Source organism: Pristis pectinata, chromosome 37 (assembly GCF_009764475.1).
Source record: "Pristis pectinata isolate sPriPec2 chromosome 37, sPriPec2.1.pri, whole genome shotgun sequence".
Lineage (NCBI taxonomy): Eukaryota > Metazoa > Chordata > Chondrichthyes > Rhinopristiformes > Pristidae > Pristis > Pristis pectinata.
The window spans coordinates 13,657,566-13,674,532 of record NC_067440.1 but is presented as its reverse complement, the minus strand read 5'-3'; the positions used below and the strand labels follow the sequence as shown (position 1 = coordinate 13,674,532).

Genomic DNA, 16,967 nt, shown 5'->3' with positions numbered 1-16,967 from the left:
TAACAACATAGACAAGAGGGCCACTCACCCTCTGTCACACACCAATCCTCAACCCAACTGCCCACCATCAATCCTACCACTGGCCCCCAACCTCAAGGGATGCCCCCTCCTCCCTGGATACATCGCTTCTGCCACCGCCCAATATCCACAGCCAAAGCCCTCCCTCTGGTCTCAGCCTCTTCCTCCATAGAATCCGCCTCATTTCACAGCAGATAATCACCACTGGTGATCCCAGCAACGCTGATGCTTTGACTCCCAGTTCCTGTCTCTCTCAGCCCTGCCCATCTCAGGAGATAACCTGGGCTCCTCTGCCCAGAGTCATCACTTGGAAGGCCAGGTGGGTGACAGTGAAGGGTGAGGGAGGGTGAGAACCGGACACAATACTGGCCCGTTAACAAACCCCACCCTTTAGACAAGGTCCCACTGGTAGGTGATGGTACACCTGTTTAAAGGCCTGTGGCAGGAGAGGGATGCTGGCAACCAGCACACAACAGGGGGCAAGTGCTTCACAGAGCCACAAGGTTCTTGGCCCTAGTGGAATAGTGGAATACCCAGAAGGGTAGTGTGCAGTTCCTTGGGGCTGGGGCTGAGAGGGAAGGAGATCCCTTTGAGGAGTTCTCCTCCCCTACCTCAGCATGTCTGTGCCCCAACTACTGGGCACTTGGTCCACAGAGAGGTACTGGAGGCCAGACTGGATCAGAAGCTGCTGGGGGTGCCCGGGTCCTGGAGGGTGCCCTAGTTCAATGCCCTGAGGTCAGATTGTCTGGACCGGGAAGGAGATGCCACAAACTGACCAGCTTCCTCCTCCGAGCCGATCTTCCAGATCCAGATCATAGCAGCGACAGAACATCCAAAAACGTTTCCCCATCCACCAACCCCCTACCCACCCACCCAGCCAGCCACAGCCCAGTCCCACACAGAGAACCAACCAACAGCAATGCGATTCGAGGGCTGGGATACCAAAGACCAGCACTCCCAAATCCGCTTGACAATTAAACTCTTTGCACGCGCCTGTCAGGTCTGTTCCATCACATGACTGGGAAAGGACGGAGGTGTGAAGGTCCCAGCAACTAAATAAAACACGGTCAAAACATGACTGTCTTAGGGCAACAGCAATAAAAATGAGTTGAAAAAGCAGATGGCGCCAGTGGACAGCACAGCCACAGTCTCCATGCAGTGAGGGCCCATTCTTCACGAGCCGGCGAGAGAGGGAACAGCCACGTCTTGTAACAGGCGCAGAGGAAAATCCCGATTCCCATGGGGGCGAGAGCGAGCGAGAGGGCACAGAGCATTTCGGAAAGCTACTGCCGCCCTGCATTGCTCTTTCGATGGAAGCCTCTCTGAACTTACTTGCTCTTTGACGATTCACTTTTCCAAAGTTTGTGGTTTTCCTCTGTCTTTGGGATGCAGGCAGTCAGCACAAAGGGGATGAACAGAAAATAATGGAAAGCGGTAATTTTAAGGTTTTGTTTTTCTTGTTGCTGTTTCTTGTCACTCACGTGTGTATGTTCTTCAGTTAAATAAGGAAATTATTTACAGTCACCCAGACAGCAAACCACAGTCTGTGCTACCCACAGCCCAGGCTTGGCAAATACCGCTCCTTGTGCAGTGCAGGTGAAAGCTGGTTCATTGGATGGTCCTTGCTGTTTGCTTGCCTTTGACATGAAGCATGCACAAGCAGTCTTTGTGGAGAGAGCAGAAACAAACAGGTCACACACAAGGCTGTCTCCTCTTCCTTTCTTAAACAAAAAAATTCCTCTTTCCCTCGACTCCACTCTCCATCCTGGAAACGGAGCAAATGACAGAACAAAAGAGCTGTGGTGTTGCAGAGGGGTCAGATCCTGCGGGAGGCAATAGCGGCTTCAGAAGCTCGGGGTGGGGCAGGTCATGGACACATGAGGTTGGTCAGCCCGGAGGTGGGGAGGGGGAGAGGGGCGAGGGGAGGATGTCCTACAGTCTCTCCCGGGAGGGGACCCAGATGTAAGGCCCAGAGTGCTCCTCGATGATGTGTTTGCAACGGATGTAAATCTCCTCGAAACTGTCACCTTCCACCACAGCTGCAGGGAGAGCAGAAAGAGGCAGGAGGATATTACTGGCACGGGGCTAACTCACAGAGGCACTGGTGTCATCCTGTCCTGCCGTTAGAACAATGGACCCCTCGTGTAACAAGATGGATTCTTGACCCCACAATCTACCTCGCCATGACCCTGCACCTTATTGCCTGCCTGCACTGCACTTTCTCTGTAACCGTAACACTTTATTCTGCATTGTTATTGTACTACCTCGATGCACTGACGTAATGAATTGACCTGTACGATCGGTATGCAGGACAAGTTTTTCACTGTCCCTCGGTACAAGTGACAATAATAAACCAATTTACTGTTTGGGTTTGGGAGCAGAATTGTCCCTCTAATTCCAGCCTTTCAACTCCCATCCCCTCCCCTCCCACCTCCCCCCCAACTCCTGCCCCTCTCTGCCTGATTCACACCCTCATCCCTCCACACTCTGACCTGGCCCCATCTGTGACAGCGATTGGGGGGGTGGAGGGGTAGCAGAGATAGGGAAAGAGCTGGGTGTCACCACTGAATGGTCTGGTCCACAGTTCTGCCACTTATTCTGGGTCGCCCCTCCCTCCGCCAGCCCCAGCCCACTCCTGTCATCCAGTCACCTGGTCTCCACCCTCTCACTGACAGCTCCTCCATCCTCACTCCCCCCCCCCCCCCCACCCGACTCTCTGCCCCCCACCCCGACCACCCGTCTCCACAGATGCTGCCTGGTCCACTGAATATTTCCAGCAGTTTTAATCTCTAGTTTTCTCCCTGGAATGACACATTCTCTCCACATCCATCCGATCCCAACTAGACCTCCACAGCAACGACTTTCTCGCCCGTGCTCAGAGTGATGCGACTGTGCAGTAACTGAGCTGCCAGCACTCACCCGAGAAACACTCGGTGAAGTCCTGCTGCAGTTTCACCGCCCTCTCGAAGGCCTTTCGGGCTTGTTCCTCCGTCAGCCGTTTGTTGATCTCCCTGCAAGGCAGATCCCACAGATCTCAACCTCAGACAATCCCAGCAAACCGCCCCCCACCAACCCTGTCTCCCCAGGCCTGTCACCCCGGAGTTAGTTCACAAACAGTCCTCGCCGTCAGCAGCAACTTGCCAACCTGGTTGTGAAGTCGAATACAGATGGCACATTGGTGGGGACAGGACCCAACAGTGTGCCCTCAGTACCGCCCCTCCCAGAGTGTGACCCTCCCTCAGTACCGCCCGTCCCACAGTGTGACCCTCCCTCAGAAATGCCCCTCCCACAGTGTGACCCTCCCTCAGTACTGCCCCTCCCACAGTGTGACCCTCCCTCAGAAATGCCCCTCCCTCCACCCCTCCCACAGTGTGACCCTCCCTCCACCCCTCCCACAGTACCACCCCTCCCACAGTGAGACGCTCCCACTCACAGGATGTTCTCCAGGGACTTGGGTCTGATAAAGATGGCGATGGGGTGAAGATGGGCTGCCTGCAGTCTCCGCACGGCGTTGGCTGACACATCCAGGATACAGTGCTTCCCCTGTGGGGAGAGGAGAGTGGTGTTACTGGGGAAGCCCAGGGTGGGGGCAATGCTGTCAGCAACAGGGACACCGGCATGGGGACAGGTGTCGAGAACACCGACCGCGGAAGGTTACCCCGACCTGTCACCGAAATCGTTAAACCTCCCCGTTACCGGACCGTTACACATCAATGGGCAGGTCAGTAACCTAGTACTGATGTGTAGTACCAGTGATGTGTGCATCGGTAACCAGCTGTTGCTCTGCATATCAGTAGCTAAAGATTATTACGACCAGGGTAACCAGTGTCAGTTACCAGTAATACACAGAATATTAAAATGTACAATGTTTTTCAATAATTATATACAGTAATCAACCTATCGTACACACATTCATTGGTACTGTAGTCTCGTGTATATCAGTGTCTAACTACTTCTGTACCCGTGCAGTATTAATGCACCAGTAACTAATGACTACATCACACGTCAGTGGATGCATCTGTGACCAAGGTCTGGTTCCATACCCACTGCTGTTCCCGTCACTAACCTCCCCCTGTCCCCGCCGAGGACCTGCAGTGCCCACAGAGAGCAGTGGGCACTAAAACCCAACCTCGCAGTTTAATTCCAAAGCAATACCCAACACTCCGGGGGCGGTCTCACCGCGTCCCAGACAACTGCAGCAAAACACCCTCACTGCTGACCTCAAAGTTTCTTATATATTTCAAAAATAGACTTTATTCATGATAAAAAATATATACAAAGGAAGGAACAGTGCTGAAGGAAAACCTTAACATTCATGGTGGTTACATCCAGTAGTGTAAACTTTAAGGAGAAAACACAAACAACCCACAGAGCCTTTGCATTGGCTGCACCCAGCTTCAGCGCATCCCTCAGCACGGACTCCTGCAGCCAGGACTGTGCCAGTCAGCAGCGTTCCCTCACGGACATCTCCCTATGCTGGGAGACCAAAACGTTTGGAGCGACCTTCACCGAGTTGATGACCTTCCAGCAGCACTTGATGTCTGTCTGCTGTGCTCAAATCCTCTGGTAATAAAGGCCAAGACAGCACGGGCTGTGCCTGCTCCCTGAGGCCTGTGTCCAAGGATCCCATGACCCCTTTAACATCAACATTTCCCAGACCCTCTCCATTTAAATAGCCCCTGACTTTCTGCTACTTGTGCCAAAGTGGACGACCACACATTTGGCTGCATAACCACAAAACTGGGTTGGTGATGGAAGAGAGAGTGATGAGGATTTTTTCTGGCAGTGACTGGTGGTCTACACAGGATCGGTGCTGGGACCCTTGCTGTTCATTATATACATTAACAACTTTCAGAGTTATACAGCATGGAAAACAGGCCCAGCTCATCCACACCATCCAAGCTGCCTCACTGAGCTAATTCCATTTACCTGTGTTTGGCCCATATCTCTCTGAACCTTTTCTATCCGTGTACCTGTCCAAATGTCATAATTGTACCCACCTCTACCACTTCCTCAGGCAGCCCGTTCCATAAACCCACCACCCTCTGTGTGAAAAAACCTGCCCCGCAGGTCCCTTCTAAACCTTTCCCCTCTCACCTTAAACCTGTGCCCTCTAGTTCTGGACTCCCCTACCCTGGGGAAAAGACTGTGGCTATTCACCTCGTCTGTGCCCTTAGATGTCAATCTGGGAGCTGTGAGTAATATGTTTGCAGATGACACAAAAACTGACGGTGGTATTAAGTGATGGGGATAGTTTGAGGCCACAGGATGATAATTGATCATCTACTGAGTTGGGCAGGTCAATGACAGATGGAATTTAATCTGGCAAGTGTGAGGTGATGAACTTGGGAGGTCAAATAACAATAGGGCATACACTGTGGGGCCCTCGGGAGTGTTGGTGAAGAGTGACCTTGGTGTACAAACCCACAGATCCCTGAAGGCTGCAGCACAGGTAGAGAGGTAGGTGGAGAAGGTATACGAGATACTTGCCTTCGTTAGACAGGGCAGAGAGTATAAGTACCGGCAGGTCTTGGTACAACTTTGTAAAACACTGGTTAGACCACAGCTGGAGCACTGTGTGCAGTTCTAGTCACCGCACTGTAGGAAGGAGGTGACTGCACTGGAGAGGGTGCAGAGGGGGTTCCCCAGGACCCTGGGACATGGGTTTAAAGTGAGTAGTGGGAGGTTCAGGGGGGATCTAAGGAGGAAGTTCTCCCCAGAGGGGGGGTGGAACCAGGAAGGCACTGCCTCAGGGGGTGGTGGAGGCAGAGCAGGAATGGGCCAAGTGCTGGGACATGGGCTCAGTGGAGATGGGTAGTTGATGGACAACATAGATGTGGTGGGCCAAAGGGCCTGTCTCTGTGCTGTGTGACTGTGACACTTCTCCCCATTACGTCCCACCTGCCATGTTGTCACCCACTCCCTCAGTTCGTTCACATCCCCTTGAAACCTCTTCCCACCACCCCCACCCCCCCGGGTTTGTATCGGCAACAGACGTGACACATGATGCGTTCCCCTCAGCCAAACATTGACATCGATCGTGACCACCGGGGGCACGAGCCCCGGTTCCTGCAGCACCCACCCAGCTCAGCTGCTGCCCAGCAGGATTCCTTCATCCCCACTCTGTCCCATCACCAATTAATTCTCAATCCACACTGGTGTATCCCTCCCAGTTCCACCCGCTGGATCCCTGCGGGAGACCCTGGCGGAGGGAAGGGGGGGGGTGGTTCCCCTTAATTATTCTACTAGTTACATTCTCTATGGATTCCATGATTCGTAAGTCCATGCTGACTGCACAATCCTCTCCCACCTTCCAAGGTACGACACACAAAGCACTGAAGGAACTCAGTGGGTCCAGATGAAGGGGTCTCGGCCCAAATTGTCGACTGTCTGCCTCCCCCCTCAGATGCTGCCCGACTCACCAAAATCCTCCAATGCTCTGTGTGTTGCTCCAGATTCCAGCATCTGCAGTCCCGTGTCTCCGTGTTCTGGTTTTACATCATTTTCCCCACCACTGATGCTCAGTGAACAGCTCAGTTCCCCCTCTCCCTCCATCCCTCAGTGGGGGTCACATTTGTCCCCCTTCGATCCACAGGAACTGCTCCTGAATCTACAGGAAGACAAGGACCGGAGTGTCTACCGTACCACATCCCGGGGAGAGTTCCCCTCTCCTCCCTTCCCCGATGCCCACTGTGGGTCCCTCCCCACTTGCTCGACTATTACTGCGAACTCGACTGTGGGAGTCATCACACTCTCTCTCACTCGCTGCGCCCCCTTGAATCTCAGTGGAGAGGTGGGGAACAGGAGCCCCCACTGGACTCCCGTGTCATGCACCCTTCCCAATGTCCCCAGAGGGACTCCTACTTACAGCGGCCCACAGACACAGCCCGTGCACCACCTTGCTCCCCCCTCGCATGGGAATCACCAACGTGGGGATGTCTCCCAGCGAATGCTCCACCCCTCGCTGAAGTGTTCCCTGGTGACTACCTGCTCTGCCACCTCCCGAACCGACTGCACGCTGGTCCCATACAGGTGCGTGTTGTACTGGCCGGCCTCGATGAACCTGTGGCTCTGAATGTCCTTCTCCATCTGCTCGCGGGACGCCACGAAGTGATAGTCCCGTCCGTCCACCTCGTAGTCACGTTTTGTCCGGGTTGTATCTGGGGAGCAACAGGAAGTGGTGGGGGTTCAATCCCGTTCCATCCACAGTGACCCCACTATCCCCAGCCACACAGACAGCAGAGTAATGCCACCGTCACTCTGCTGGAGAGGGACAGATCACAGCACCCGCAACAAACTCACTGCATTTAAATATAATCTGGTACTGTTCAGTTGGTGCAGTTTCCTTCCTGTGACTCCATTCACAAACTCTACAGAGTGGAGCTCAGGAGAACAGAGCCCAGGGTGTGAGCCAACCTTTGGGAATCGGCTCTCCCCCAGTCTCGGGCTCGTACACAGCAAAAGCCCAACCTCGGACACTCTGGCGGTCCACACACGAACGGGAGGAAGTGGTCAGGGGTCTCCCAGGCTGAGAGCGACACGCAGCTAACGGCAAACTCACGTGGAACACAGGAGCCAAACTTGTCCGGGAATTCGGAGAGCAGGTCGTCGTTCACCCGGTCCTTGGTGGGGCCCAGAATGATGATGGGACGAGCGTAGTGCACTGCAGAGAGAGCAAAGGAAAATTCATTCCTCCCCAGCCTTTCACCTCCTCAGATGTCCCAAAGCCCCTCTGCCCGTCAGAGGCAGCCTGAGGCAAGGTCACGGTTGTAGCAGTGCAAACGGGCAGCGTTCCTGTGCACCCACAGGACAGCAATGACCTGGTCTCAGTCCCACTGATTGACAATGATTGCCCCTCGGGCTCTGAGACACTGCATCCAGCTCCAGTTACAGATCAGAACTAAAGCTTTGGTGTTCTCCGAGAGGGAGGTGGAGCTCAAGAGGACAGCACACCTCCGGGGGCGTAGCTCCCTCCTCACCACCCCTCCCACAGTGCGGCACTCCCTGTACGGCCCCTCCCGCAGTGCAGCACTCCCTCCTCACCACCCCTCCCACAGTATGACCCTTCCCACAGAGCCGCCCCTCTGGATGTGGACAGGGTCTTGGACATGGGGTCTGGAACTCTCCACTCACCTTCCATCTGCAGAACCGCCTCGTAGCTCAGCACCCGGTCCTCACGGCTCCCTGTGAGGAAGGCCACACATTAGGGAATCTGCAACGCTCACAGACTGGAGCCGAGGACTGACACACGGATGGAGGGGCCCTCTGTAACAACGGCCATTTACACACGTACAGCCGAACACGGACCGCAGCGGAAACCATCAGCAGCGGTGATTGGAACCTGTCGCAGGCAGAGGGTCCGGGGGCATTTTACAGGAGCAGGGATAGGACTGGGACACAAGGGAGGGAAGTCCGGAGATTGGGGCCCAGGCTTTGGCAGACATAGTCCCCAGAGGTGGAGCGATGGGAGTCAGGGAGGAGTGAGAGGTTGGGATGGGAAGTGCACAGAGATAGCGAGGGGGTTGGGGGGGCAGGGGGGAGGGTTGGAGGGGCGGGAGGGGTGCAGGGGTTGGAGGGGGTTGCAGGCCATGTACCACCAGGCTCAGGGACAGCTTTGATCCCGCTGTTATAAGACTATTGAACAGTCCCCTAAGAAGGTGACTGGGTGTCAGTGGGGTTGGGGTGCGCTGGGGTTGGGGGTCCGTTTGGGAGTGAAGGGGCAGAGCCACGGCACAGCCGTTGACAGCGGGAGCCTTGGGGGTGGGGGGGATGCTCACAGAAAATACCCACACACAGGTCGACTGATGATGTGTCCTGGGTGCCAGTGAAGGGGTGGGAAACACCGTGAGCCCTACATCAGTTGGGGGCTCGGTCACTGCACACACTCACACCCCAGTGTAAATCAGGTCTCACCTTGCAGACCCCCGTCTCCGACGCCTGGCATCTCCTGGGCACCGGAAGGGAAGGAGAGAGTTCATTAGGAGAGGGCAGTGTCTTCCCTCTGCCCATCCTTCCTACCACCCTGTCCCGACAGGTTCTGCCCCGAGCAGCCACAGGCTCCAACCTTCCCATCCGTTCCAACTGACCCCGAAACTCACTCACATGCCGTGTGCTGTGGCCCTCCGAAGCCACTGCTCAGAAGCAGCGTTCCCTCCGGAGTTTATGACCAGGCCGGTATCAAGAGCACATGAAATGGGTGGTGCAGCGGGTAGTGCCACTGCCTCACAGCACCAGAGACCCGGGTTGGATCCTGACCTCCGGTGCTGTGTGTGGGGTTTGCACATTCTCCCTGGGGTTCCCCTGGTTTCCTCCTACATCCCGAAGCCCATGCCCAGAAAACCAGCAGAGAGTCGATGGGCTGAATGTCCTCCTCCTACAGAATATAAAATGAGAATCTGACATTGACTTACAACTGGCTGTGCCTTTGTGACCCAGCATTCATGGGGAACCAGGGGACATCTTCGAGCAGTCTGAAGCTGTGTTAAACCTGTCCTTTTATGCCCAATCACCAATACTTCCCCAAGGACATGGTTTACATTCCCCACCCAGACTCTGCAGTCCGGCTGCAGAATTTCAATGGCCTGGGTTCAGATGAGCTCGAGCTCTCCCCCTTCAGACCAACAGGGTTGATTGATGCACAGACCTATCGGACTGGGCACTGAGAGGCCATCACACTGCCTCAGGCGAAGGGTCTTTGACCGGTAGCGGGAGCCTGTTTCTCTGCCCACACATGCTGCCTGACCTGCTGAGTGTTTCCAGCATCAGTAGTGAGGGGTTTGGGTCAATCCGTGGACACCAGGGACCGCAGATACTGGAATCTGGAGCGACATACAACTGGAGGAACTCAGCGGGACAGGCAGCATCTGTGAGGAGACCGGATAGTCCAGAGACCCTCAGGTGGTGACAGTGGTATTGCCAACGCCCCCACCGCACCCCCCTGCCCCCCCCCCCCAGCACAGGACCAGGTCTGACCGAGCCCGGAATCCTTCCTTACCCGATCTTTGCCCTTTAGTCTCGGCCACTCCTTCCTCTCAACCCTGCGGGGGGAGGATTACAAACAATCAGTCACTAAAGCAGCTATGTGCCAAACATCAGTCTCCTAGTTAGGGAGAGAATGCCCCTCCCACAGTGTGACCCTCCTTCAGTACTACCCCTCCCACAGTGTGACCCTCCCTCAGTACTGCCCCTCCCACAGTGTGACCCTCCCTCAGTACCACCCTCCTCCCACAGTGGGGCGCTCCCTCACTATCCCCCCCTGCACCACCGCACCCCCCCCCCCCCCTCAGTGCTGTGTTGGAGCTGGTTTCAGTGGTTGAACCCCTCGCGCCCGCCCCCCCCCCCCCCCCCCCGACGGAAGGATTGACCCTTGTTACACCAGGACCACAGTTTGGTGCTGGGATCAGACTCTGCAGCCCCTCCACCCACTCCCTGGACCCCGCCACGCTCTCCCCCCACCCCCCCACCTCGGCCGCCGACCCCACTCCCCGTACCTCCTCTTGCTGGGGATGAATCCGATCTCCTCGCTCTCTCCGTCCGAGTGCACCTTGCGCGCCTGCCACCATTCCTCGTCCGAGGCGTCGATGACGTGCAGGATGTCCCCGAAGTGGAAGCTGAGCGCCTGGCTGAGGAAGCCGCAGTCCTTCGTCTTGTCGTAGTCAAAGAGCGCCCTGGGCAAGGAACAGGCAGGACAGGGGTTACCACCAACACCCACAGCCCCTGCCATCCACACTGCAACTGTTCCCAGGCAGGACCGAGCAATCATTGGACAACATACCCCCACCCCAAGCCACCCTGGGACACGGCGCACTGAATGTGGGGCGGTTCGACAGTGTCGGACCAAGGCAGAGGTCGGTAAGGGAGTGATTACGGGGTACCGCCAGACTCAAGGACAGCTTCTACCCCGCTGTTATAAGGCAATTCAATGGTCCTCTTATACGATAAGACCTCCCAATGCACCTCAGCAGGTCAGGCAGCATCTACGGAGGGAGATGAACAGTCAACTTTTTGGGCTGACACAAACTGGCCCTCCCACAGTCCTGATGAAGGGTCTCAGCCCAAAACGTCGACTGTTTATTTCCCTCCATAGATGCTGCCTGACCTGCTGAGTTCCTCCAGAACTTTGTGTGTTGCTCCAGATTCCGGCATCTGCAGAATCTCATGTGTCCCAGACTTCATCATGGTGGCCCTTGCACCTCATTGTCTGTCTGCACTGAACCGTCTCTGTAACTGTAACACTACATTCTGCATTGTACAAGCTCAATGCACTGATGTTTCAAAATGATCTGTATGGATGACATACAATGACAGGTATCCATTTATTATTGTACGAGATACTCAGACATGTACCGAGATACAGTGAAAAGCTTTTGTTTGCGTGCCATCCAGACAGATCATTCTGTACATAAGTACATCAAGGTAGTAGAAAGAAAACAGAATGCAGAATATAGTGTTCCAAGACAGAGAGAGTGCAGTGCAGGCAGACACAAGGTGCAAGGGCCACAGCGAGGAACACTGGGAGATCAGTAGCTCATCTTCCAGCATCTGAGGCTTGAACCCAGGCACAGCTGCCAGTGGTGGAGCAACTGAGGAAGAAGGGAAGGGGGCGTCGGAGGCGAGGGGGCAACGAGAGGGGAGGAGGAAAGAGGGGAGGGGCAGGAGGTGAGGGACAGGGAAGGTGGGGACAGAATCAGGGGGACAGGGAGGGGAGAGGGACCAGGAGCGAGGGGAGAGAGGGGGAGTGACGGGGAGGGACCAGAAGTGAGGGGGGAGGCAGGAGGAGACAGGAGGGGATGGGGGTGGGGGGGAGAAAGGGGGAGCGAGGGGGGAGTGGAGGGAGGGGGAGAGGGGGAAGGGGGAGAGGGAGGGGGAGGGCGAGGGAGGGAGGGGGAGAGGGTGAGGGGGAGTGAGGGAGTTGCCACCCCGTGGCTGGGATTGGCTCACCTGATGTAGAAGACTTGTTTGTGGTTACTGCGCAGGGAGCTGGTGCCGGACCCAATGCTGCTGTTCATCAGCTGCTCCCGCAGGTCGTGGATCTTCGCCTCGAAGCGGCTGTACTCTGGCGGGGAGGAAGGGTCGGTGAACACAACCCACAGCCAGGGCTGGGGGCAGCCTGGGACCCTGCCCCACCAACCGCCGCGACCCTCCCTCACACCCAGTGACGGGCTCCCAGGGCACCTTCTGCAGGGCCGGGGTCTCCCACACATGGGAAGATCCGGATATCTGCTCACAGCTAAGCAGGTTTAGGGATAAACCTATCCTGAGGAGAGCAGGGAAATCCCATCCGCTCATCCCCAATGTTTCACACCCACTCACGGTTCACACCGGGTCTCAGGAAACACCCAGCAGCGGCAAGTTCCACAGTGCGGGTGTCCCTCACCGCTCCTCACAGTGCAGCACTCCCTCACCGGCCCTCCCACAGTGGGACCCTCCCTCAGCACTGCCCCTCCCACAGTGGGACCCTCCCTCAGCACTGCCCCTCCCACAGTGGGACCCTCCCTCAGTACGGTCTGTTCCTGCACCTACACTGGGTTTGCGCTGCGACTGCCCCGAGCGTTACCCGGACCGCCCTCCACCCTCTGCCCTCGCCCTCCGCCCTCACCTTCTGGCTTGTACTGAGCGATGATGGTCACGGTCTGCCCTGCATTTTTCAGCGCCGCTGCAGCCTGCTCGTGGGTGGCGTTGCGCAGGTCCACGCCGTTCACCTGCCGGGGGACAAGGAGTTGGGCTCAGCACACAGAGGACCCCAGTCAGTGATCAGAGGGGTGGGGGAGGCCACACAGCCCCTCGAGCCAGGCTCTCTCACACTTCAGTGCAGGGAAACGTTTCCTGGCATCACCTAGACTGACTGGGCTCGAACTTCACCTTTCTGCGTCTGAGTGTGTGACGGAGGGGAAGCTGACGGTGGGGTGTCCTCACCCACTTGGTGTTGGAGTCATGTCTGGGAGCACTTGTTGATGCAGCCTGGTCCAGTAACCCTATTCTGGGGATATCCACACTGCAGCCTCCCTGTCCCCATCACCTGCTCCTTCCCCAACATCCCTGCCCCCGTAAACCCACAGATCCTCCCCTAGAGCCCTCCCTAACCCCCTCTGCCCCCTACACCCCTCCCTCCGGCCCCTACACCCCTCTCTGCAACCCCCTCCTGCCCCGACCACACTCTCTGTAGCAAATGTCGACAGAAACTGGAGACCCTGCATCAGAGTCACACAGCACGGAAACAGGCCCTTCTGCCCAGCTGGTCCATGCTGACCAAGATGGCCATCTAAGCTAGTCCCATTTGCCTGTGTTTGGCCCATATCCCTCTAAACCTTTCCTGTCCTTGTACCTGTTCAAGTGTCTTTTCAATGTTGTCAATGTAGCTGCCTCACCCACTTCCTCTGGCAGCTTGTTCCACATACGGACCACCCTCTGGGTGAAAGAGTTGCTCCTCAGGTTCCTGTTAAATCTCTCCCCTCACCTTAAGCTAATGCCCAACCCTTGGAAAAATGACTGTGTATTCCGGATACATCACGGTTTGGTATGACAACTGGTCTGTCCGGGACCACAAGAAACCGCCGAGAGTTGTGGACACAGCTCAGCACATCATGGAAACCAGCCTCCCCTCTGTGGTCGCTGTCCACACTTCGTCATAAAGCAGCCGACATAATCAAAGACCTCACCCACCCCAGACATTCTCTCTTCTCCCCTCTCCCATCGGGCAGAAGATACAAAAGCCTGAAAGCACGTACCACCAGGCTCAAGGACAGCTTCTATCCTGCTATTATAAGACTATTTGAACACCCTGTAGTATGATAAGATGGACTCTTAACCTCACAATTAGTCAAGGTATTGAGTTCAAGAGCCACGAGGTGATGTTGCAGCTCTATAGAACTCTATAGAACCTGGAGTATTGTGTTCAGTTCTGGTCGCCTCATTATAGAAAGGATGTGGAAGCTTTAGAGAGGGTGCGGAGGAGATTTACCAGGATATAACCATGTCTTGTGAGGATAGGTTGAGTGAGCTAGGGTTTTTCTCTTTGGAGAGGAGGAGGATGAGAGGTGACAATAGAGGTGCACAAGATGATGAGGCACAGATCGAGTGGACAGTCAGAGACTTTTTCCCAGGGTGACAATGGCTGACACAAGGGGACATAATTTTAAGGTGATTGGAGGAAGGTATAAGGGGGATGTCAGGGGTAAGTTTTTTTTTTACACAGGGATTGGTGGGTGCATGGAATGCACTGCCGACAGAGGTTGTGGATGCAGATACATTAGGGACATTTAAGAGACTTAGACACATGAATGATAGAAAAATAGGGGGCTATGTGGGAGGGAAGGGTTAGATAGATCTTAGAGCAGGATAAAATATCGGCACAAAATGAGGGCCAAAGGGCCTGTCCTGTGCTGTAGTGTTCTATGATCTATGTTCTATTATGACCTTGCACCTTACTGTCTGCCTGCACTGCACTTTCTCTGTAGCTGTGACACTTTACTCTGCATTGGTATTGTTTTCCCCTGTACTACCCTGATGTACTGATGTGATGAAATGATCTGTGTAGACTGCATGCAGAACAAAGTACATGTGACAATAATAAACCAATTTACCATTGCTCCTCTATCCCGAGGTAAGGGGACCAAAACCTGTGCACATACTCCAGGTGAGACCTCACCAACACCCCTACAACTGTAACAAAACTTCCTGTTTCTAACCAGCAAGAGAACACCACGACCTGCAAGTTCCAAGTCAGACACCACTCGGACTCGGACGTACATCGCCAGTCCTCCTTCATGGCTGGGTCCAAACACTGGAACTGCCTGAGTTCACGGTGGGGGCAGTCTCTCCAGAAGGGCAGCGGTGGTTCCAGGGGCAATTAGTGTTGGACAATGAATGAAGGCCTTGCCCTTGATGCCCGCAACCTGTCAATGGATCAGCACACTGAGGTGCCACGTTACCGAGAGTATCTGGTCCCCCTTCCGGAGTTCCCCACTCAGATCCGCTGGGCCACCGGCCAGGATGAAGGAGATGAAGATTCCCTCCCCGTCTTCACCTCCCACGATGTTGAAGCCGAGACCCGTCGAGCCGCGGTGGATCATCACTCTCCGTGGCTCCCTGTGGGAAGAGAGGGGAAGCAGCATTACCACAGGAGTCAGGGAATCGGCTCAGACCCCAGCGCAGCCAGTGCGATATCTTCGGCTATTGGTGGAGGTCACAGACACACGGGGACGAGGACAAGCTGGAGGAACCCTGGCATGAATGCGGAGCGGTCGGCTCACCCAGGAACAGATGGTCACTCACCGAGGGATGTCGTCTTCTCCCATCAGCCCTTTGGGTACCGGTGAGTAACGGCGTGGAGATGAGGGAGTGAGGGTCTGGGAGTAGTCCGTGCCCAGGTAGTTGGAGTGTCCAAGTTCAGTGTCCAGGGGCTGTGAGTAGGCTTGAGCACAGAGATAGACTGTTAGAGAAGGTGCAGGGAGGGGAGGGGGACCAACAACATCTCTGATAATAAGGTGAATGCAAATTGCCCACAACGGGCAAGGCCTTCCCTCACTACAACATACACATCGTCCCATCGTACAGAGAGACACTGCAGAGAAACACTGCACAACTCCCGTGGTTTACAGCGTAACTCAGCAACAAAAGGTCAGAGACCTCACTGCAACTCGGAAACAAGGGCAACTGCATCACAGTTTGTGTTCGGTACAGAGCTCCCTCCGCACCGTCCCATCCCACACTCCTGGGGTCAGACACAGAGTGAAGCTCCCTCCACACCGTCCCATCACACACTCCCGGGGTCAGACACAGAGTGAAGCTCCCTCCACACCGTCCCATCACACACTCCCGGGGTCAGACACAGAGTGAAGCTCCCTCCACACCGTCCCATCACACACTCCCGGGGTCAGACACAGAGTGAAGCTCCCTCCACACCGTCCCATCCCACACTCCTGGGGTCAGACACAGAGTGAAGCTCCCTCCGCACCGTCCCATCACACACTCCTGGGGTCAGACACAGAGTGAAGCTCCCTCCACACCGTCCCATCCCACACTCCTGGGGTCAGACACAGAGTGAAGCTCCCTCCACACCATCCCATCACACACTCCCGGGGTCAGACACAGAGTGAAGCTCCCTCTACACTGTCCCGTCACACACTCCCGGGGTCAGACACAGAGTGAAGCTCCCTCCACACCGTCCCATCACACACTCCCGGGGTCAGCCACAGAGTGAAGCTCCCTCTACACTGTCCCGTCACACACTCCCGGGGTCAGTCACAGGGTGAGGCTCCCGCTACACTGTCCCAGCACAGACTCCTGGGGTTAGACACAGTGTGAAGCTCCCTCCACACCGTCTATGAAACACTGCAGGATATGCAGCAATGGAGCTGCCTGGCCAATCACCTATTTGAGCCTATGTATCAGGATGTGTGTTCACCGTATCTGGGCGATTCCAGGGGTGTCTCTGGGCCTGGGGTCCTGACTAGGGAAGGGAGTGACTGAGAACAGCCAGGCAGTGTAGGCGCATTCCCCCATCTCCCTACTTACAGGTGGTGATATCAGGAGGGGCATAGGTATCGTTGATGTAGAGACTGGTGGGTTTGGCGATCTTGAGGTACACAATGTCTGACGTGTTCTTCAAAGCAGCCACTGCATCTTCATGCATCACATCTTCCAGCCCCACATTGTTTACCTGAAGCACAAATAAATCACAGCTTGATTTAGTTGGAAAGAACTCTGGACGGTTCTCTGGAGAATCCACACACATCAGTGAAGACCTGACGTACTCTCCTGCTTGTCCTTTTGAACTTGACCCAATATTTAACAAGCCCATCACACAGTCCATGTAAACAGTTATCTGTCACGCTGCGATTCCTGCCTGAAGCCAACAGAGGGTGCCTTCCACACGTTCTTCCATTCCTAACTTCCGGTAACCCCTCCCATCTGTTTTTCCTTTTCCCACCCCGCCCTTTGATCTTGCT

The 16,967-nt window shown here is 55.4% G+C and overlaps 1 protein-coding gene across 4 annotated transcripts in view; it reads right to left on the bottom strand.

Moving 5' to 3' along the window:
• Nucleotides 1-900: 900 nt before the first annotated feature.
• Nucleotides 901-16,967, bottom strand: part of LOC127586609 (disks large homolog 4) — a 188,586-nt gene continuing 172,519 nt past the window's right edge. For all 4 annotated transcript variants that reach the window (XM_052044712.1, XM_052044714.1, XM_052044713.1 and 1 more), the window contains 14 exons: nt 16,534-16,678; nt 15,292-15,430; nt 14,949-15,105; nt 12,617-12,719; nt 11,959-12,073; nt 10,509-10,685; nt 10,013-10,055; nt 8,932-8,965; nt 8,152-8,202; nt 7,580-7,681; nt 7,006-7,178; nt 3,452-3,561; nt 2,938-3,029; nt 901-2,057 (listed from right to left, as the gene is read on the bottom strand). In XM_052044712.1, the coding sequence (XP_051900672.1) occupies nt 1,951-2,057; nt 2,938-3,029; nt 3,452-3,561; nt 7,006-7,178; nt 7,580-7,681; nt 8,152-8,202; nt 8,932-8,965; nt 10,013-10,055; nt 10,509-10,685; nt 11,959-12,073; nt 12,617-12,719; nt 14,949-15,105; nt 15,292-15,430; nt 16,534-16,678 (1,548 nt within the window). In that variant the 3' untranslated portion in view covers nt 901-1,950. The remainder of the gene's footprint in view (nt 2,058-2,937; nt 3,030-3,451; nt 3,562-7,005; nt 7,179-7,579; nt 7,682-8,151; nt 8,203-8,931; nt 8,966-10,012; nt 10,056-10,508; nt 10,686-11,958; nt 12,074-12,616; nt 12,720-14,948; nt 15,106-15,291; nt 15,431-16,533; nt 16,679-16,967) is intronic.